This window comes from Aulostomus chinensis, chromosome 1 (genome assembly GCF_037954235.1).
Source record: "Aulostomus chinensis isolate RoL2024-O1b breed Wild chromosome 1, RoL_Achi_v1.0, whole genome shotgun sequence".
Classification (NCBI taxonomy): domain Eukaryota; kingdom Metazoa; phylum Chordata; class Actinopteri; order Syngnathiformes; family Aulostomidae; genus Aulostomus; species Aulostomus chinensis.
In genome coordinates, this window is record NC_141320.1 from 58,102,624 (window position 1) to 58,124,153 (window position 21,530).

General features: G+C 45.7%; 2 protein-coding genes across 3 annotated transcripts in view; both read right to left on the reverse strand.

Moving 5' to 3' along the window:
- The window catches only part of gucy1b2 (guanylate cyclase 1, soluble, beta 2), a 12,475-nt gene extending 2,398 nt beyond the window's left edge, over positions 1-10,077 (reverse strand). Inside the window, exons 1-15 of the mRNA XM_086202809.1 lie at positions 9,989-10,077; positions 8,796-8,850; positions 8,198-8,271; positions 7,986-8,080; positions 7,294-7,454; positions 5,862-5,961; positions 5,038-5,252; positions 4,753-4,867; positions 3,463-3,566; positions 3,204-3,305; positions 2,893-2,986; positions 2,609-2,805; positions 1,062-1,185; positions 829-977; positions 599-745 (exon numbers count right to left, since the gene is read on the reverse strand). Of these exons, the coding sequence (XP_086058935.1) occupies positions 599-745; positions 829-977; positions 1,062-1,185; positions 2,609-2,805; positions 2,893-2,986; positions 3,204-3,305; positions 3,463-3,566; positions 4,753-4,867; positions 5,038-5,252; positions 5,862-5,961; positions 7,294-7,454; positions 7,986-8,080; positions 8,198-8,271; positions 8,796-8,798 (1,680 nt within the window). The 5' untranslated portion in view covers positions 8,799-8,850; positions 9,989-10,077. The remainder of the gene's footprint in view (positions 1-598; positions 746-828; positions 978-1,061; positions 1,186-2,608; positions 2,806-2,892; positions 2,987-3,203; positions 3,306-3,462; positions 3,567-4,752; positions 4,868-5,037; positions 5,253-5,861; positions 5,962-7,293; positions 7,455-7,985; positions 8,081-8,197; positions 8,272-8,795; positions 8,851-9,988) is intronic.
- On the reverse strand, positions 9,276-21,446 carry sonb (SON DNA and RNA binding protein b). Of its 2 annotated transcripts, none has more exons than XM_086216144.1 (20): positions 21,217-21,446; positions 20,228-20,452; positions 19,686-19,720; positions 19,396-19,595; positions 18,646-18,710; positions 18,260-18,468; positions 15,745-16,015; positions 15,334-15,527; positions 14,838-14,990; positions 14,380-14,555; positions 13,785-13,919; positions 13,305-13,391; positions 12,656-12,874; positions 12,467-12,577; positions 12,116-12,232; positions 11,785-11,932; positions 11,638-11,706; positions 11,452-11,567; positions 11,032-11,133; positions 9,276-10,714 (listed from the first exon to the last, which is right to left on the reverse strand). In XM_086216144.1, the coding sequence occupies exons 1-20, from the start codon at positions 21,297-21,299 to the stop codon at positions 10,637-10,639; spliced, it is 2,793 nt and encodes a 930-aa protein (XP_086072270.1). In that variant the 5' UTR covers positions 21,300-21,446; the 3' UTR covers positions 9,276-10,636. The 2 variants fall into 2 exon arrangements, with proteins under 2 accessions (XP_086072270.1, XP_086072189.1); XM_086216063.1 differs by having other exon boundaries at positions 9,277-10,714; positions 18,646-18,812.
- Between the last annotated feature and the right edge of the window lie 84 nt (positions 21,447-21,530).

The window sequence follows — 21,530 nt, forward strand, 5'->3', positions numbered from 1 at the left end:
CAGATTGTGCCGTTTTGTCCCTGAACGCACCGACCTGAGACTGCAGCTCTTACGCTATGATGAAAGCGCGACTGCTGTGGGTACGCACCCTGGAAGAGAAGAGTATCTATTTAATGTGACTTTCAGTGACCTACTGAACCCAGAACAGGTTTAAAACCAGTCCCAACACACACACACACACACACACACGCATCTGATTTTTCCGCCAGTCCTTGAATAAATCACGTACGAATCCGCTTCAATGGAGGACAAAAAAAACAAGTACAATACAAGTTTCAAATAGTGATATTAAATCAAAGTGAGCTCATCTAAATTATTGCTAAAAAATTGCTAACCTGAGATTCTGAAATTATTGGTCTGAGCTGCAGGCTACAGGGGTGTGAAAAACCTTTGAATAGAAACCAAATTACAGAGGTTGTAAAAAAACGAATAGTCTTAATGTTAATTAGCTTTTTTTTTCTTTTTTTTTACTGATTTACGTTATCAATGCTTACGTTGCACGAATGACAAGCGCTCACTTTCTACCTCGTTTGAACTTGCTAAGTTATCATCGGCGAAAATATGGATTAGTACGAGCAAACAAAAGTCTCCTTGTCACCTGTATTGGTTTGCCTGTCACTGGGTTGGTGACGTCCCGGGCTGCTACCCTCATACCCAAAGCGAAGTTTGCCACTCTGTGAGCGTGGGTCTGCGTAGGGAGCGGAACTCCGCCCACCACCATGTACGCATCGCCGATCGTCTCAACCTTTGCGCAGAAAACAAATCAAACGGCGTTTATTTTGTCACAAATATTACGATATATTCATTTCAAACGGCGCTTTATGGTACCTTATAGATGTCGTGGACGCTGGTGAGACGGTCAAACCTGGAGTACATGGCGTTGAGCATGTGGACTATGTGGATGGGTTCACATGCGGCACAGATGTTGGTGAAGGTTACCACATCGCTGAATAAAATGGTGCACACCTCAAACTCCCCTGAGAGAGAGAGAGAGTATCCGGAGGAGTGTCAGACGGATGGGGAGACATCGACGTGCTGGTTCTGATTTGATAGACAACAACCTGCTTCGACGCTCTTCCCGTCTTTTAGCTGGTTGGCTATGTGGCGCGGTAACATGGCGTACAGCAGAGTTTCCGTCTTCTCCTTCTCAGCCTCAAGGTGACGCGACAGGATTCGCAGTTCCTCCTACGGACGAAGACACGGAAGCGTTTGAGAAAAAAAAAAAAAACGCGACGCGGGAAGTTCGGACGGTCAAAACAAACGTGAAAAGGCGTTGAACTGAAAGAGGCGCCACGTTTTATCCGTCAACGTGGTCCGCGAGAGACAGAGATTTTTTTTTAACCCTTTTTTCCTGCAGGACCTGTCACAAATTATTCATCCTCCTCTTAGCTCAGACATTCGTACATGCCTGACACATAAGTAATTAATTAGCAGAACCAGGTTTGTTTGGAGTATAAATGGAGCTTATTTAAATTGCAGGGATGGAACTGCACAGATTCCAAAAGGCAGCGTCCATAAGAAGGTGTGACGACGAATAAATATGTCCCGTGTCGTGGCGCTAAAATATCCAGAGAAGATTAAAGTTGATGTGCAATGGTGCTTTGAAGCAGTTTGTTTTTTTCCTGTTTCAGCAGCGTGTGACGGCAGTGGTCGTAGCGTGCGCTGTCCGCTGAATCGTGAAGAATTGGCACTTGGTCGGACAACCACACTTTGAATTTTAAAGTACATCTCGCTGCACGTCTGGAGATCACTTCGGAGCGTTCTGTTACATCAGCGTATATCCAGCTAGCACTGGGGGATTTAAAGGAACACTCCACCTTTTTGTTGTTGTCGGAGGCCATAAATCTATCCATCTATTTTCCAGCAACTTATTGGGAACTACTCTTATTTGCCATTCTCCTCTGAGCAAGTAAAGAAGTTTGATACTCTCTACTTGGGCGCCGCGAGCCACAGAGACAAGCTAAATGCTAGTTAGCTTAGCATGCGGAATGGTAGCGGATGGGCTGCGTCACATACCCTCGATAAAAGTCGTCAAGTGCACGTTTCTCCAAAAAAATCCTCAACATTATTACAACTGGGGCTGTGCTTTACGGAAGATTCCTCCTGGAAAAAAATAAAATTACGAGATGCATATTTAGCAGATAAATGGAAACGGCTTTACTGAGCAGGGGCGGTGACCTCAAAAGACCGATCAAAATTTCGGTCATTAAAAAAAAAATAAAAGAGGGTAAAGAGGATTTCTTTTGGTCAAAACCAGACCCTGATCTATTTGAACCAGGGAAAAAAAAGAAAAAAAAAAGAGCAGGCTTTCTCTTGAGAGAGAGAAAGAAGGGTTTGGAGGACGCAAGCTAAGCTAAGCTAATTGCAGCTAAGGTAACTAGCCGTCAGCCATTTTGTGAAGGGTGTCCACTTACTTTTTTCCCCCACATTTGGCATATTCCCCTAAGTGCACTTTTCCAGGTGAAACGGAAGAGTGTACGGTACCCAGACGCTGGTTGTCTCACGTGGTCTACTCATTTCTAAAAACATTTTCACAACTCTGATAATCACATTGTTGGTTCTTAACGCGGAGAACCACTTTGGTCAGAAGTCTCAACTGCTTTCCTACTTTTTTCCTCTCCAGCTGGTTTGAGAGCTCCATCTCAGCTAAACGCTGGTGGTTGAGGAGAACCAGGTCTCTGGTGACATCATGTTGGGCCAGGTCAGCCAGATGGAGGCCGACACCTTGAAGTTCCCGCAGGCTTCGTAGCTTCGGGGAGCACAGGTACAACATACAGCCTAGAGACTCCATCCACAACATCTGACCTACATTGATAGAGTAGAGGTTTATTTATTTAAGACGGCAGTTCCCTCCGGAACCTCACGGCGCTACAACTGGTGTGTTTTGTTCACCTCTTAGTTTCAGTGCGCCGTGCTCGCCGTTGTGGGTCTTCAAGACAAATTGGCTGTTGATGAATTTCCTGATGCTCCGGATGGTAAAAGTCACCTGGAGGATAGAAACAGAAGCGGCATTGTAGCAATTAAAGGATAAAATCTGATTAGCAGGGGATTTACTTATGAAAATATGAAAAAGTGAACTTGTGGTTGCGTTGAATTCGTGTGTACGGTATGTGTGAAAGAAAATGAATAGAGATGTATTTTAGATATACAATCCAGTACTCGCGAAGGAAATATTCAACTCGTGGTACTTGGCTCTACTTTACCTGTGGGTGTATGATAATGAAGTAGTTGTCCAGTGTAGCGTCTCTGGCCTGGAGACCCGGAATGAACTTCTGTATATTTACTCCGAGCTGCTTCACCCTCAGCTAGATGATCAGGCAAAACAGGGAAAGGCAGAAAGAGGGGAAAAAAAAAATGCAGACGTATGAAAGGAGTGACAAACCATAAAACAAAAAAGTGTATTGAACTGATTAAAAACAACAACAACCCAACCCTCCCATGGGGGTTACTGTGTCGCCTTACATCTTCAGTAAAGACAATATGGAACGGGAAAGCATGGCAGAAAGCTTTCTCTTCTATCCACAGCTTTCCTGGGTACTGTGGACTTAAGGAACTCTGGGGACTTCCTGGGAAATAAATACAACGCGTATCATTGTTGCTGCAACAGCATCCTACCTAGAACGTCCAAAAAGGTCCGCGAGAGAGAGACTCGAAATAGAATATACAGCCTATAGTCATTTTTAGTTGCGTTAAATATTCTGACAGTCCCATACCATTTTATTTAATTACTATGAATTTCGTAGCACGCACGTAGGCGTTGTTGTTATTGTTGTGAATTTCAGATTACGAGGGAAATTGGAGGGAATTTCAAAGGATTTGAAATTTTTGTGTGTCGGAATCAAATATGGATCTTCCACAAAAAGGGCGACAAAATAACATATGGTATAAAAATTAATGTAAGTAATAAAAAGCAGTGGACCTAAAATTGATCTTTGAGGTACTCCGCATGTTAACCCCTCCCAATTTGATACAGATCGGTTGAAGTATACATATTGTTCTCACTAGGATTACGGCGCTATCAGCGTCTGGTCACGGAAACCAACAAATTCCTTTTTTAAAAATCAGAATATCACGATTTATCGTATTGAATATATACAGGGAAATGTCTTTGTTTGCCATGGCTACTGAAACGTTATCACCGAGTCGCAACAAAGCCATCTAGCTGGGGAGATTTTAGATTATCAAGGAGAACGTTTTTGCTCATTTAGATTTGAGGATATTTGATTATAGGGTTACCATTTTGAAAAACAACAACAAACAAAAAAAAAAACCAAAACAAGGCAGGATTAATGATGAGACGCTAATTTGCGAAGCGGTTTATTTCTCAATATTTTAAACGAGGAATGACTTTGGCATTTCGGAACTATTTCCGTTTCCGTGGATCTTGCGCGGATTAAACGAGTGGTTCGGTGATGAAAGCGCCGACCTGCTCGAGTAGAGATACCCTTAGTTCATTGCTTCTAAGATTGGCTATGACATCCATTACTTCTGTGCTTGTCGGTGGGCTGAACTGCAGTACCTGACACCTTTCATGTGTCAAAATTGAAAAAGATTCTAATTATGATGTGAATTGAACCCCCCCCCCCCCCAAAAAAGAGCATTCTTAAGGCTAAAAGGATGAAAATGGAATACCAAGGCCTGATCTACTCTGCAATAAGGGGTTTGATAGCATAACGGCTAGAAGTACAATAATTTGCTGTGTTTCAAAGACTTAAACGTGATGATGGATATCTGTCACATGTCTCATTGTACCCTTTTTTGAAAGAACCAAAGTCCTGATCAGGCCCCAGCCCTTCTGTTCTCCGGCCAGTGAGAGACACCTCTCCCTCATTCTTCTGAAAAATACCTTTTTTGTGGAGAAAAACACACAAAATTTAAAACAAAACAACAACACGCATAATAGGTGGGTCACAAATTAAAGGAAAGTGGAGGAATGGCGGTCATAATCCCAATCCCGGGGTAGAATATATGCCAGGGAGGACTGAAAGCGGTTCTGGCAGTTTGTGGCGGCCCTTCGCGTAGCCTCACTCACGCTCACTCGTCGACACTCAAATCAAAACAGAGCGGCGCACGTTCGCCCACCTCTCTTCTGGAGCAGACCTGCCGTGTGGGTTTTCCAGCTTGAATCATCTGTTTAACCAGAAAAACAACATGCTCCTTCTTTCCTGTCCGCTCCTCTTCCTCTGATTGATTGACAACCTCCATGGTCACCTCGCTGTCAAAAAACTCTCGAGCCACCGCCTCGATGATTCCTGCGGCGAGATGGAAAAGAGATCAGTGCGTAGTCAGACACTCAGAATCATGTATCTGCATCTACTTGTGAGCAAACAAGCACAGTTTTGTTTGGATTTAATTACACGCTGCATCAAGACTCATTAATCACCGGCGCGCTTTGATCGACAATTGTTAACTGCACTTAGCAACAATAAGAGCGTGAGTGCTGATTGAGATTGTGGCGTAGCGAGGACAAAGGAGCTGCCTCTCAAAAACAGAAAACAGCTCCAAAAAAAAAAAAAAAAATCAACAGACTGAACGATGGAGGCTCAGATTGATTCAGTGACTGAATGAGCATCGGCACGCCTTGAAACTTCACCGCCTTTCCAAAAGCGTTTGAATAAGTGAGATGCGGTCGATCGTGTGAAATACGTGACAGTTCCTCAATGTGAATCTTTTATTCAGTCAATGCCGCACGTGAGAACCGCCGTGATCGATTGCACACCAGCTTTTTCAGCGTGCAATCACACACCCAGGTGACACGTTCACGCGTGTGGAGGCCTGACGGACAACTTGCAGCATGAAAAATTAAGATGACCACGTTCAAGATGGAGGAAGCCAGTTGGTGAGTTGACGAGGTTGTTTACCGGGTACAATGTAATACAGGCCCTTCCGGTCGGAATAGTAGTGAAGTAGCATCTTCCCGTCTTCCGTTAGCTCCACTCGGAAAGACGGAGCATTCATGTCCTTAAAATGGCAAGAAGGATATGAAAATACAGAATTCGACAAGAAACATTGGGTCAGTCAGAATCTAGAAGGTAGAACATGGACTACATCGTCTCAGAAGGGAAGTTAGTCTTGGACTTGTTTGACTCATAAAACTGCCTCCGTAATAATAAAAATAACGCATGTGATAAAGCAGCACGTGCTTATAGCAAGTAAACACAAATGGTTGCGCGCTCCTCGTGCAGGAGGAAGACAGCAACGTCAAGACAAATTCCCCGGTCGGCGACATTTCACTTTGTGTGAGTTTGCCCATGTTTTCTTTTTTGCGTATTTCAATGGATTCTCCCAATGATAAAGCGCAATGAAAAGCGCGTTTTTTTTTTTTAATGCCACCGCATTTTGTAACACCAAAGTCTTTGATACCCGCATATCAACAAAATCAAACCCACTCAGAGGTGGAGTCTGTTTCTGAGCTGATGTTATATAACATTTTAGAGGTGAACTGAAGCGTTTCATCTTATTAGAGGTGCACTGATTACACACGAGGGTGAACATCTTTTTTGTTTTGTTGTTTACGGGCAGATAAGCAGTGGCGTGCCGAGGAGGTAGAGGACGCTACCGCCAAGCAGGGCCCTCGGGGATCACGGCCAAAGACAGGAGATGATCTCAGGGGCTGTACCAAGGATCACCACAAAATCAAGAAGGATTTAGAATCCACTTTCGTGGAATCAGAGTTGAAATATCGTGCTGGAGATTAGTTTTCTAGCTCCCCTTTGAGATGATGCGGCACTGAACTTTGTTATGTTGATGAAAACATGCTGAAGTTGTGGTACACCATCATTTGTTGTGCTGGTGATGTGCACCGTTAGCTTGGTGAGTTAGCCACCTCCGTGTTGGCAGGTCATCCCAAAATTCAACAGACGCTCAGACATCTCTTTTATTCAGCGTAATTACTTTCCCCCATATTTAATGTTAAGCTACGGATGACCCCACACAACAACAATCAGCTCGTCCTCTACTGTCTTCTTCTTCTCATGTTTAGTGGCAGTTAGCATGGAAGCAGTTAGCTACCACTCTGGAGTGTCGACCCCCATTTTCCTGTGACGTCACGGGAACGCTGAACGCTAACCTGAGCTACACGAACACTGCGCTGAGCATTCAAGAATTCAACAATTCTGACACACAAAGCATTGTTCTACTGTAGCTAACGTTCGTTCAGTCTGGCGCTGTCTTTACATTATATACATACGTACATTATTTGCGAAGAAAATCGGTTACACAGTTCCAAAATAATTTTCTATTAGATCGAAGAAGTTCTCGCCTGTTGAGTTGCGAACAGACAATGATGTATACCTGATAGGATAAAGCCAGGTAACTATGAAGAGCATCCAGATTGGCAATAAACTCGATGAGATTTCCTCCGAGGGTCCTCAGCATGGTGTCGTAGCCCGCCTTCTTACAGAAAATGAAGAAATGTTCCCCAAAAAGCTTTAGGAACACGTCAGCAGAAACATCTGAAACATGAAAAATAAACAATTTAAAAAACATAAGAGGGACGGGAAGCTAATCAGATATTGATAGAGTGGATGGACTATCACACCTGAGGACACCTGTTTGTGTCGGGACGCGCGTGGCACCAGGCAGATATTCAATTACACAGTTTGTTCCCTAAAGTATGTCCAGTTCGCATAATCAGACCAGTGGGACCAGTTTAGAGCCCTGTCGGCGTGACCCGAGTAAACAAGTCCGTGCCACAGGGAGCACTGTTTCCATGTACCTTCCAAAGATTGTCAATAAATATGAAATGACATTGTCACGTACAGCTGAAGCTTGAAATACTCCACCGCGAAAACGCGTTCGCCATTAACCCGAATCAAGGACGATGTCACATCGCTTTCATCAAAAACACTTGCGACAAAATTCACAAAGTGTTTTACTAAGCCCAAGGATAAATGTTGATCTAAATCATAAGCGGTCCGTGCTGTAGCCTACTTCCCGGGACCGGTACGACCGCCGTGGGACGGTGGAGGTGTGACAGGCGTTACCCAGCAGGGAGCAGGCCTCCTTCACCAGACTGAGGGTCAGGGTGTCGTCATAGACCGTGTAAGTCATGAAGGCGTCCTGGACTCCTGCGAGACGGCTGGAAAAAAATACGACTTCGTGACATGTTCAAGCCCACTGCTCTCTGTAGATAATGATGTAAAACTGTACGTGTGTGTGTGTGTGTGTGTGTGTGTGTGTGTGTGTTGGGCCAAACCTCAGTTGGTCCCAGGTCTCCTGACCAAACCTCTCCCTCACCAGAGACTGGAGGCAGCTGTTGATGAACCCGTACTGCAAACACAACGAACACTGCTCACAAATATTGATGACTCATTAATCAATCGATCCATTAATCAGGTCAGGTTGATTTTTCCACAGGGCCTAAATTATCTATCGTCAAAAAAAAAACAACAACAATTAAATTAATTTGAAACGTTATTAAACCATTTGAAGAATATCCATCGATCTATCTAGATACAGGATTTATCAGTGATTATTTCATATCACACGAACAAATAATTAATCCCATAACTGCTAATCTGTGGACTTTTTTTTTTTTTACCTACAATTTTACCAGAAATTACAATGGTTATCGTAACCTGTTGGTAGATTGGAAAGAGAAAGGGATTTATTGTACATGTACTTGTCAAGTCTGGTTGCTCCAGGAATTCTAGCTCAAAGAAGAATTTCTCACTTTGTTCCTGGCTGTTAATCCCGATAATCCCGCTGATACTCGTCACCTGAGATATGTGATTTATGACGGCGGCTGGATTATTAATCCCAAGATTTGTCGATAAAGAATCAAACGTACTCACCATGTCTGCGTGGTGATCTTATCTTACTGAGCGGTGCAGGTCAACTCTCTCCTCTCTCTCTTACACACACACACACACACACACACACACACACACACACACACACACACACACACACACACACACACACACACACACGTTATCCATAGATCTTTCATTTGTCAGCGGTTTCCTTTTTTTTTTGTTGCATTGTCTCCTTGACAAACATATAACCCTCTTACATAGCCAAAAGTCCTTTCATACTAAGAAAGTATTAATGAGTAATTAATTAGTAATAACAACTTATGCATTTAATTCAACAATTTATATGCATTTTGCATGATTGTTACCTATAATCTATATAAACACTACATGCTTATTCCAACCTGAATATTTAATCGGAGACCTAGAAAAAGGTCCCTCATTTCACCATCAAATTTTAATTGATTAGTTTATAAGATTTACGGATGAATGGAACTGCAAATATATTCATGTTTTTAATCATCTAATAAAAATCCTATGACAGTGACAGTAGAACTAGCGTTCGTGGCTGATCGCAGTACGTTTATCTCGAATGAATAACAACTATAAATACAAATTTGATAAAAAATAAACATTTATTTCCATCAATTCCAAATAGAACCACCATTTTGAACCACATACACTTTAATATACGGCTGTTTTTTTTTTGTTTTTGTTTTTTATATATTGAAGCAAACTTTGATGAAAACTTTAGACGGCGTGAAAAACGCACCCAAACACGCGGCGGGGGAAATGCGATTCATTAAAAAAAAAAAAAATTTAAAATAAAAAATGCTGACAGGAGAGTGCGGCCGCCTGTAAGTCAAATTGTGATCCATGCAACTTTATATTGAATATTAATCCTAAAAACTTTTTTTTTTTTTTTTAAATGTAAAAGAATGAAACCAGTGTCAAGATGAGGGTCTGATTTTCAATATTACTTTTAAGAAACGCCACCAAAAAAAAAAAAAAAAAAGGATCAGTAGTTCTGAATGTTTGTGGTCGCCGCGGTGAGCGAGACTGTGCTGCTCCGCCTTCTTATCGGCCATAATCACAATGTAGCCTTAAAAAATAAAGCCTATTTACATGTTCAACTTTTATTTTGAAGCACGATTATGCACGACTGACTGACAGGGCCGCTGTGATAAATGCTGCAGTCGCTTCTCTCTCTCTCTCTCTCGTGTTTCTGGTACCTTCAAGTTATACGAGGTGACGTGGCCATGGTGACACCCACTGAGAGTCTTCACAAGTGCGGCCGACTCCCTGGGGGGGGGCCAGAATCCAAAATGGCAGTCCATATTCCCCCTTCATCGTACAAACAGAGGGACGTTGAAGAAATCACATGAAACAAACACGACATGAGGAACCCCGGCGTGGTTCCCCTACGGCAGGACGTGAATGTCATCTTCATTTCTCTTTACAAAGGTTTGGCGCCAGCCTCTCATGTGACAAACGTTGCCTTCAAAGCCGTGTTTGAAACAACAAAACAAAATAAAACAAAACAGCCGTTGACCAATGAGAACGAACCAAAAAAAAACAACCCTCAGTTGGATTTTGTCGCCTTGCTGTTGCCGTGGAAACGAATCCGGCGTGATCTCAGGTCAGACGGGCGAAACCGCGAACATCGTTCGTTCATCACGTGAAAGTGTGATTTTGTTGTTGTAGGAATAAAAATGAAATAAAGTCCACCGGGAGCAGCTTTGATACAAAGGTACTCGGTGGCCTCCGGAACCAGACTGGATGTTCTGGTTCCGGCCGCTGTGTGAGGGAACGTGCGTTCGTTCCTCGGCCGTCACAGTAGAGACGATACACAAATGCCTTTCGGACCTGCCGCTGACCGCCTACGTAGAGAAGAGGGGGCCGGTGGAAGCAGCGGTGAAGACTGGCCCAGTGTAGAGTCCTGGTCCGTCCACCGGAACCTGAGAACAGGACACAAGAGGAGGGAATACGTTTGCGCCTTCATAAATCAGCTACAAGAACTTCAAGTAGGGCTATTTCACCATATACAAGTACTTCATCGACCAAACTGAACCACGACCAGGAATCGGCGCTGTCAAAATAAAAGCCTTCAATCTAGAACACACGTGTGATCATGAACTCGTTTCTGTTTTCAGCTGTAAAAGCAGATATGAGATGAAATAATAATAAAATATCCTTCAGTAGTTCCCCGAGTGACAGCAGCCTTGTTATGGTTTTCATATTCAAATGTTTGTGCCGGTGTTGTGGGAGGACGTACCTCTCCCAGAGCCTGCAGGGCCACGGTGGCGGCCATGGCCTTGGCGTGTTTCTTATTGGGACTGGCAGTCTGGGGTTGGTAGTCCACGCCGTTTACCGTCACCTGGACGAGACACAGCTGTCAGAGAGCATCTTGATCCCATTTAAAAGCGTAAACACCTGCGAGGGTCACGCTGGTCGCACTCTGGTCGCCACATTTAACCGCAGTATGTCACTTTAAAACCATCTCAGACGCGCTGCTTCTGCTCTTAGCGTATCGGATTTATGAGGCAGATGAATAATTACGTTCTCCTGGAGAAGAAGCGTGTGAGAGAAAACGTCTTCCGGTCGACTGAAATTCAACTTTGTCGTTAGAGAACAGACAAAAGGTCAAACTGGTTATGGACCAATGACGAGCGGGTGGCCGGATCTTGTGTCCTACCTTGAAGAGGAAGTTCTTGCGGTGGTCCGGGCCGCTGTGGTGGACCATGACGAAGTCCGGCTGCATGATTCGTCTCTTATTGCACAACTCGATGAGGGCGGACACCGGGTGCTTGCCTGAGGAAGGAGAGGAGAGCGTCAGGGGGGGACAGAACTCTGCGTGAGCGGGACAGCGCGGTGCCGTTACCCATCAGATCCTTGGTCACCACCAGTCCTCCCGTCTGCTTCTGCGGCTTCTCTCCTTCCGCCACCAGCCCTGAAACACACCGCAGTTATCAGTGGCCGACTCAGTCAGCATCGAGCGCTGCCTGTTAGCTCCTCTGTGCTTTCAGACCTTTGCGGTCCACCTTGAAGTCGATGATGATGGGCTCCACGGTGCCCTCGCGGTTCCTCCCGAGACCCTCTCCTGTCCTCCAGCCCATCTTCCTCATCAGGAACTCCCCGACGCCCCCCGACACCGGAGCTGCCCTGAGGAACTGGTCCTAACAGAGCCACAGAAGGTGACAAGACGTCAAAGGAAATGCTGGTGAAAAGGCAAAAACCTGCTGTTTTGAATGTTTTGAGGAAGAAAGAACTGAACACGTGATCCGTATTTGAGCTTCAGCCGGATAATGAAGGATTTCTGGAGGCAACCTCGGCGGGAAAAGCTCGCTCCGTTATTCTACCTTCTTCAGCCATGCCTGCGGTCCGCTGGTGGACAGCTCCTCCGAGGTGAGGACCTGGGCTCCCGTGGAACCGGTGAAAAGACCCGGAACAGTGTTGGACTGGGCCCACGCATCCACCTGAGACGACAAGAGCGTTCCTTTTAAACCTGGTTCAGGTCCCCTCGTCTTTGAAGATTCGATTTCCTAGCTTCAAGTGTGAGTTTTCCTGCTGATATCTGCTCATTGTGACATTTGTCAAAAGAAAGATCAGATTCCCTCGCTAAGTAGATTTTAGCATTAGCTTTCAAATGCTGCTCCTAGGGTTCCTACAGTGTTCTGATTTGCCCTCGATGGAACATGGAAACGCTCTACCTGCTCTTGCGCACGGCTCAGCATGCAGATGGCGCTGACATCATAGGGGTTCTCCGCCAGTCGCCTCTGAGCTTTAATCCTCTCGCTTACGGCCTGGGAGATATCGACGGGCTGCAGTGGCGAGGGGAACAGAAGGAACGGTCAGAGAGGAAACGGGAGGGGACTTGGTGGGCGCGATGCTCGCCTCACCTGAGGGGGCGGGTCAGGAAAAACGCTGTCCTTATCTGCCCCAAACGCAGGCTGTTCCGCCACTGCCGGTAATCCCGCGGCTGTCGCCGTGTCACCCGACGAAGAGGTGGTTGTCGCTATGGGAACGGCGGTCAGAGCCTTCCTGAGGGCAGCAGAGGTTTCGTCTCCTGTTTTGTCAACTGGAACCCATTCTCCATAGGCGCCCAGTGCCTCGCCCTCCTGGACAGTAGAGACACACCAGCAATAATAATTATCATATATTTAATCGAACGAGACAAAAAAGACATTTAAAAACCGAGAACTTGACCCTTTCACGCAAACATTTCCAGGACGTTTTTCCACCATTTTGAGGAAAACCTTCCTAAATGTGCTATGCTACGCTAAATGCACTTCCATTTATTGAGGGAGGTTCTAGCGGCGTGGTACTGTTCCGCGGAAACTGAGAAGAGATTTATTCAACTTGTCATATTTAAGCTGTTAAATACGAACACCTCTGACATCCAGTTTTTACTTCAGAGCTTTGTTTTAATCTTTTTTTTTTTTTTACCATAACTTTTCTGACGAATCCATTCAACTTGACTACTGCCGTTTCTGATCGGTTCACACAGATGTTTGCGAGCGTTACAGGATGCCAACAAAATGCACGGACCTTTTTACGATGTTGGGATCCTGAAGACACGGGAAACTCCTTGGCCATGCCCGCGTCGCTGCGCGTGGTTGGTCGAACCGTCGCGTTCTGGTGGGGAGAGAAGAAGAAGAGGACGGGAGCGGACCCCACATTCCAAAACATGCATTCATGTAGTCAAACAATTGGAAACTGGTTGCAATGCTGTAATTATCCACCGGGGGGAGCAGTGATTTAAAAGAAAGCTCAAACGTTTGACTGCTATGAGAGAACATTATGACGTCACACTGAGGCTGACCTTTGACCTTTTGGGATGTATCGGGACCTCCCATCATGATCAAAGCTTTTACGGTATTAGTACACAAGTTAAGAGCGCACAGGTGTTGGATCACAGCAGAGTTGTGCTGTGAAGTACTCGTTAAGGCACATTGTACTACTTATTTACACTCAGAGGGGAGTAAACTCATTAGTCGTGTGTAGTAGATTGATGTGAGGCTGTCTCACGTTGATGTTGAAGCTGATGGCCTTTTGCTCGCGGAGGGCGTTTCCTCCGAAGGGTTTCTCGTCATCCTCTTCGTCCGACACGTGCGGCATCGCCACCGGCAGCTCTCCTTTGCTGTCCACGATCATCTTGCATTTCTGAAAGGGAAGAAACGGCGACGGTACTGTCAGCGCCGTCAGCTCGATTCGGGTGCGCTCCAGTCAGCAAAAACGTACACCGGTGTTACGGTGAAAACGTTACTGATCGTTTTATGCGCCTCAATGGTGCAGTTTTTTCAAAATGTGGTGACAAATGGTTTCCGGAAGGTGTTTCTGGATACCAAATACTTTTCAGTCCAAATGCGTTATGGCAGCTTGTAAGACAGAGAGGAATCAGGCCCCTTGCTTGCCGATTTGTATGAATTCAATTTGAACGTTTTTCCCATTTTCAGTTGATGTCGATCGTGTGTTGCAGTGCGTTAAAGTGACCCAAATGATTGCTGCGTCAGCAGGATCAGGCCTCTCCAACACTTCGCTTTGATTGCTCGCTTCCGTTTTCAACTGTGAGCAACGAAGCGAGCAGGGGAGGGCTGTTCCCTCGCGCGCGGCGCAGCCTTACGTCGGTGAACTCCTTGATGCTGATGCTGTTGGCTTGCTTCGCTACTTTCCTCTTCACTTCCTCCAGCGCGGCGATGCAGGGTTGAGCGGGGGCAGGAGGGGGTTTGTTGGTGATGGAAGGCAGAGGCAGCAGCGACGACAGAGTGCCCATGTTAGACAAGGCTGCCGTCATGGTGGCTGTCAGGGAGACGGACATTCAGACGGACAGGGAGGACACGGTCAAGGTTATCCACTGTTGTGGGGTTTTTCTCCCCTCAGAATAAATGCAGGCTAGCAGGGAGAAGCTTCTCCCGGATACGAGCAAGCAGGCTTTCACTGGAGCTTTCCATCAAAACAGGGAGAATCAAAAACTTCGACAACCTCTACAGGCAACCTGGGTCATACTAAGATGTAAACCAAGAAAACGTTTAAAAAAAAAATTGTGAAGGGGAAAAAAAAGAAAAAGAGTCGCAATCCTACCGGCGGTCATGCTGGCCATAGCGGCGTTCATGGCCATCGTCGGCAGAGCCAGAGGGAGCACGCTGGACCTCAGGCTGGCAGGGATGGGCATACCGGCCTTGGCACACATGGCGGCAGCGTTGGCCTTCGCGATTTCCAGCAACTGCTCTTTATCTGAGGGGGCACAAATCCCAGATACAAATCAGTACGAGCGATAGCGGCGTACGCTGTCGCTTCTCATAGAGGTTCATTTACTTTATCCAGCTTATGAAAGCCTGGGCAACATGGCGCCGGTTCCCCGGAGACGCGAGTGAGCGGACGATGTCGAGGAACGACACCGAAAGCGGCTTCCACATCACGAAGTCTACAAATTCAGTTTGATTGAACTTCATTCAACTCAACACTTCCAATAAGGAAAACGCCAATTCGCCTGTTACTTTCATCTCGCTCTCCTCGCGTGTGCGCGGGCGTGAAAGGTAACAGAGCCTACGGTGCTCATCAATAGCGTCATGCTGACCCAGCTCACTGATGCGCTGAGGGCTGTCGGCGGAGCTGCCGAACTTCCTGGCGGGGGATCTTTTCTTGCGGAGGATGAGCACGGGAGAGTGGCTGGGCTCTCGTTTCCAGCGGTCCCTCTGACTGTATGTGGCTCTTCTCCGGCCTCCCGACGCAGACCGTGAGCGTGACCTCCGCGACCTCCGACCTCTTGACCTGCAAGGACGACGGGAGTTCAATTTCTAGACGATGGAGCGACTATTTCATCACAAGAAAAACAACAATCTGCTCCCTGTTGGCTTGTTTTCAGTTTGACCTTGGGCACTTTTGGAAGAACTTCTGGGTGTTCCGGCCAGACGTCAGTGTACCAAACCAGCAGCGATCTTGACAGATCAAATCCAGCAGATCTTTTACACATGACATCTTTTTGTACCTGGACCGTGATCTCCTCTTCCTGGAAGGGCTTCTGGATCTGGATCCCTTCCTGTGGCTCTTATGCGGCGACCTCGATCTTTTCTGCCTCTTTGAAGACTTCCCTTCTTTGTTCCTCGGCGGAGACTTGGACGATTTCTTTTTCTTCTTTGCTGGGGATTTGTTACTGGCCGCGGAGGTGGATTCTGAGGCGTTTAGCCGCGGGGGACTGGGCTCGTCGTTTTGGTCCAGTTTAGTGGACGTGGACTGCTTTAGCGTGGATGTAGCACAGCCTGCAAGAAACAGATGTTATCTGAAGAGCGGCACAAAGTTCATTCCGAAAGGTTTGTGCGTGCATTAAACTGTACAGCATACTTCAAACATCCAAGTGACGTAACCGCTTCCTAAAGCTCACGTTAACTTATCTGATGACGTTTGAGGTGCTTGGAGATCCAAAAAAATACATAAAAACAGAAGCCAAAACGGCTGAAACTGTAACATTTTTACATCCCTCCTCTAGGTAAGGATTTGGTCATCGACATAGCTAGACAACTTGTTTCCAAATCTTCTATAAATCAGGGCTGTAGATGCTTTCACTGCTTCCAAGTATCTTTTTGTCAACCATGTTGTCCCTCGCTTGCACACCAAGCCACCAAAACAAATCAGTCACTGGGGAGAGTTGCACTGCAAATCTAATTTTGCAGGCTGCGGGACATTAAACAGCATCAACGTACCTGCGGCGGTCAGTTCAGTCCAGTTAGGTGGCGGTGTTGTCGTTGCTCTTCAATAGCAATGCTAACAACATACTCGAAATGCAGAGCGGGCGCACATCCTCTGATTGCCTTCTTGGGTGGGTGCTCAGGTACAATCAATACTTTGCAGAAAAAAAACACTAGATGAGTCCAAGTAGCAGAACTCCAGAAAGATGAAAATGCAAGACTGTTAGCTGATGCTCTGATGAGGGGGCCGCATCAAATAGTGGTAAAGCAGTTTATTGCGATGTAGTATCCGTGTGTGTGTGTGTGTGTGTGTGTGTGCGTGTGTGTGGTAAAAACAAACATAACTCCTGGTTTGTTTTTAGTAGTGTTTCTTTTTTTACCGTCCTCGGCTACGAAGATGCAGTTTCTCAGAGGTTGACCCTCCTGTGTAACTGCTGCTATTGTTAAAGTACTTAAAGTATCGTGGAATCGCAGCGTGAGTGTCTCAGTGTAACACCCCCCCCCCGCCCCGCCCGCCCCCCCCGCTCTGATGAAGCTGCATTGCTGAAACAGCGCAGTCCTCAACGTGAACCCGGAGGCTAAAAGTCTTGCATTTGTATCGTTTTTTTGGAGCGCGGCCGCTTCCACTCTTCTGGTGTTTTCTCTCTACGGACATACACGCCCATCAGCTGGAGCATGAGTTTCTTTATATGTGCCACTTTCACACAGAGACACCACAATACCACAGTTTATAAAAAAAACAAAACAACACAAAACAAAAACCAAAAAAGGAGAAGGAGAAAAAAAAAAACTGCGAGTGCATCGCTTCTTCCACCGGCAGAACATCCTGTCCCCTCATTTTGTCCCCGCGCATTGAAGAGTTACAGTGGTTCAATGTCTCTGCCTTGAGGGACTTTTGTCACTCACTGTGTCTCATTTTAGCTTTAAAACAGACGAATTAAAGTCTAACACATCCTGGATTTTTCGGGGGGGGGGGGGTTTAATTGGTCCGTTTTTTTTTTTTTTATGTCATTCTAAATTTGACGATTATGGTGATCTTGGAGCATCAAAATAAAACATCTTTTACTTTCTTGAAGCTCAAAATAATCGTTACAATCGCGGAGCTGCGACGCCCGTCGGCACGCAGTTTATTGAACTTCTCAATCCCCGGTGGCCCAACCGCGGATAAATCCAAGAGGTGAAAAGTTTCTGTGGAAACATTTTTGTTTCGTGTAGAAATACAATTTCATTTTCTCGGTGGCAGCTCATCGATCTCATAACGGTAACAAAACCGAATAACTGCGGATTTGTCTTCATTTTAGATGTCAAAAGGGTTTTTTTGGCTCGCGATGTTCTCTTTCCTGTGGGGTCAAATGGCTCCTTGAGTGTTTTGCCGACCTCTGTTCTACGCGGGAGCTCAGAAGAACTACCAGCAAAATGTAGGTCAAATGTCAAAAGTGCTCTGTTTTCCTTCTCGTCTATGGCATCACTTCTCTTGTCAGAGAAAAGCATTTCCTCCGCATTTGGCCGCTCCTCTACGAAGCCGGCGCAGCACTTCCTGTCTGCGTTACTGAAGAAGTGCCGTGCGGGTGGCGACGTACGCATGATTAAGTTCGGCCGATCAGCTGTAAGCGCCCTACGTCTTTGCCGTTCAGTAGACGTATTCATGGCTGAAGCATCGAGAGACGGTTGCAACTTCAAAACAACAACAAACAAAAACAATTAGAAAGAGTCGAGGGTCCATACGGGCATGAGAGCATCCATGAACTTAAGATATTTTGGGTGGAATTTAAAACTGTTTCCAGGCGAATGAACTGCTTTTATCTTGACAAGCCCTACCTAAATGTCCTGTCAAGTCCTCCTGTTCTGTCTCCGGCGGCTTGTTAGACTGATCAGGGCCCTGCGGCTCTGCGCCTGACTCCGCCTGCTCCTCTGCATCGCTGTTTCTTCCTGCAGGGCTGCAGGTCAGCCGGTGCAGCTGGAGGCCCGTCGGAGGGCCCCGGCTGGGCTGCGGGGATGGAGCCGAAACGCCCGTTTTCTCAGAGGAGCTAAGAAAAGAAAGGCAAGGAAAACTGTTTTGTTGGTGTACTTTTAGATTTTTCGAACAAGATTTAGTAACATTCCATCTGCTTAAGGTTAAAAAAAACACGAGAAATCAATGTGATGACATAATTAAATGTTACAACGCGTTCATCAGGTCCTTATCGAGGGTTTCCTGTTCTCACCAGGTCCCGGGGCCCTGTGAGGCAGGCGGGGAGCGACTCCTGGATTCACGCTGGTGCTTTTCAGACTGAGGGCAGGAATGGGAACGACAGTGGGAATGTGAGCGGGAACGGGAACGACGCCTCCTGCCCCGTCCTCCCTCGTCTCCTTTTCCTTTGTTGGAGGCGTCCTTCCGAGGAGGCGGCAAAGAGAAGCCGAAGGAAAAAGACTTCACTAGTCAGGCTCTTCCTCATTAAAAACCATCAAAATTCTTTGCTTTTTAAATTTCACGCTTGATTGAATTTCCTCCATATTTCAATGAACTTACGTGACACACCATATATGGGCTTAAAACTCTCACCTGACTGACGAGTGAATGAGACACTTCTCATTATCACACCTGGTAAATTTAAGATGGGATCAGATAATGAAGGGTGAAGAAGCTTTATTTTACTCACATGCTTTTGTTCTAATTGTTGGGATCTTCTTCTTTTTTTTTCTTTTTTTTTTTTACTTTAAAATTGGAGGGCGATCTCAAACAAAATTAAAGGTACTGCCGCTCCACTGCAGTACCTCAAGAGCCCACCGGGGGGCTTGGAGAATCTCGGCTCTACAAGATTACATCATTAAAAAAGCCATGGCTGAGTCGGTGATGAGTAACCTCGGACATCAGGAGAGTGACGTGTCAGTTTTGATGAGGACAGATACAGGGTACAAGGTTACAGGAGCACAACAGGGTGCATGATGGGAGCGCTGAGAGCGTGTGTTTGTACCTGTTTAGGGATGATATCGGGCAGGTCCTCCCGTCTCCTCAGCGACGGGCTTTCACTCTGTTTACTCTCCCTCTTCTTCGACTGGACCTCTGAGTCGGAACCCGAGGAGCTCTCCTTCCCTTCGCTTTTCCGTCTCTTCTTCTTTTTCTTCCTCTTTCCCGATGTGTGCTTGTTGCATCTGGACTTACTTTCGTCCTCATCTGGACAAACAATTCAGGGACTCTGTGCCGTTTCAGTTTGACCGGAGCGAACGGACAGAGGAACAGCTGGGAAAGATAAAAGAGACGTACCTTGCTCCTTCTTCGTCCCAGTCGGCGTTCCTCTTCTATGAAGCAAACATAAAACCTGAGTTAGGCACATTAGAGGAGCAGGCATTAACAGTCGAGCAAGCCTGAGCGTACAACTTCCTGCCACGCCTCTCCCTGCCCTCCTGTAGGGGGACTACTTCGAGACACACACCCGCTGCTTTGCACTGTCACTGCTCACACACGTTTGTGCGGAATTTTAGAGATTTAGAAACAAAGAAGGAGACTTCTACTCGAAGACGAAGGCAAAGCAACGGGATTTAAGACTTTTTAGACCTTGCGCATTCATCTGTAGTACACGGGTTTATCAGTCTGATCCCTGGGTGTGTTTAGGGTGAAAAGTATTAATTCAGAGCGTCACCTCCCGTTCACTCTCTCAAATCTTCCACCTTGGCACATTCAGTCGCTTTTTAAACGACCGATTCTTCATCTACGAGAACACAACTATCAAACGATATTCCTTTTTCTTTTTTTTTTGCTCCGTGTTTTTGGCGGGGAGGGGGGTGTCATGCTTGTTTTTGTACAACCTGGACTGATGTTTAGTTCTTCCGTCCAAATCGTCTCCAGATTCGCCGCTGCTCTCTTTCGCCTCCTTCTCCCGGTTCCTCTTCTTCTTCTTACTTTTATGTTTTTTATGTTTCTTGTGTTTCCTCTGTGAGCCGCTCCTCCTGCGCTCCTCTTTTCTCTCACTCTCTGCGGGGGTCTTCTCTACTCCGAGCGTTTCACCGCAAGCACCGACGCCTTCAGCAGCACTGGACAAACAAATACAAATACTGCAGTTGCCTTAAGCGTGTTACTACAAATCGTGCGGCGTTTGATTAACTGCTAACAACAGGAAAACCACCATTGAACGTTTTAATCTAATTGTGGCAAGAAAATTGATAAATCTCCAACGTAAAAGTGAGATGACATGATCTATTTGTCATATTTAGAAAAAAAAAACGTGTGGAAGAAAATGTGAAATTATGCCGCAACAACACAATGTGAGATTTACAGACAAATTTCAAGTTAACTATTGTTTGTGTTCATTTCTGGGGATACAATAATGTTCATTCCGTCCTCTGCAGAGGAATAACAGCTCACACCTGACAAATAATAATAACTATTATTATTATTATCATGATAAAGCACACTAATTTAACTGGACCAGCCCAGGTTTTGACACACACATTAACATTATGCTAACGTTAAATCGACTCAACAACTCCCCATATTCGCCATGTCAAACCCTTCGACGTAGCTTAAACGATACATCGTACAATTTTATCTATTTGGGATTCAAACATTGCTTTGTCGACACCAGACTCGTTTATAGCACCGTTACTGTTCGCACCCCGACGTTTAACCGCATTCATGTGTTCCTATTGCGCTAGCTTGTACGGTAACGGGGTGTTTGTAACGAGCGACCGCCGGTATTTTAGCGTCCAACAGCTAGCGAGCTAGCGGGTTCGGTGTCGTTCACTTGCTGGCTAAATGTGCTCAACCAAGAGGAGAGAAAAACAAAATGCTGACATACGTTTTTTCGTCCCTCTGGTCTTCAATTTCTCTGATTTTATTCAGTATAAAATCTTGGAAGATTTGCTCTATGTTGGCTGCCATTTTTGTGTGTGTGCGCAACTACTTGTCCGGGTAGGAACTGCTGTCTAGACTTTGTTTCCGGCGTTGGACATCAAGCTTCTGCTCTAGCGTTCTAGCTATATTGATTCAATATACTGTATATTCTTCTTCTCTTCTTGTTAACCATATAAATATGATGTAAATATATAATTTAATCAATTTCAGATGGGACAAAACATCAGGATACAAAAAGACTGTCACATAATTGACCTT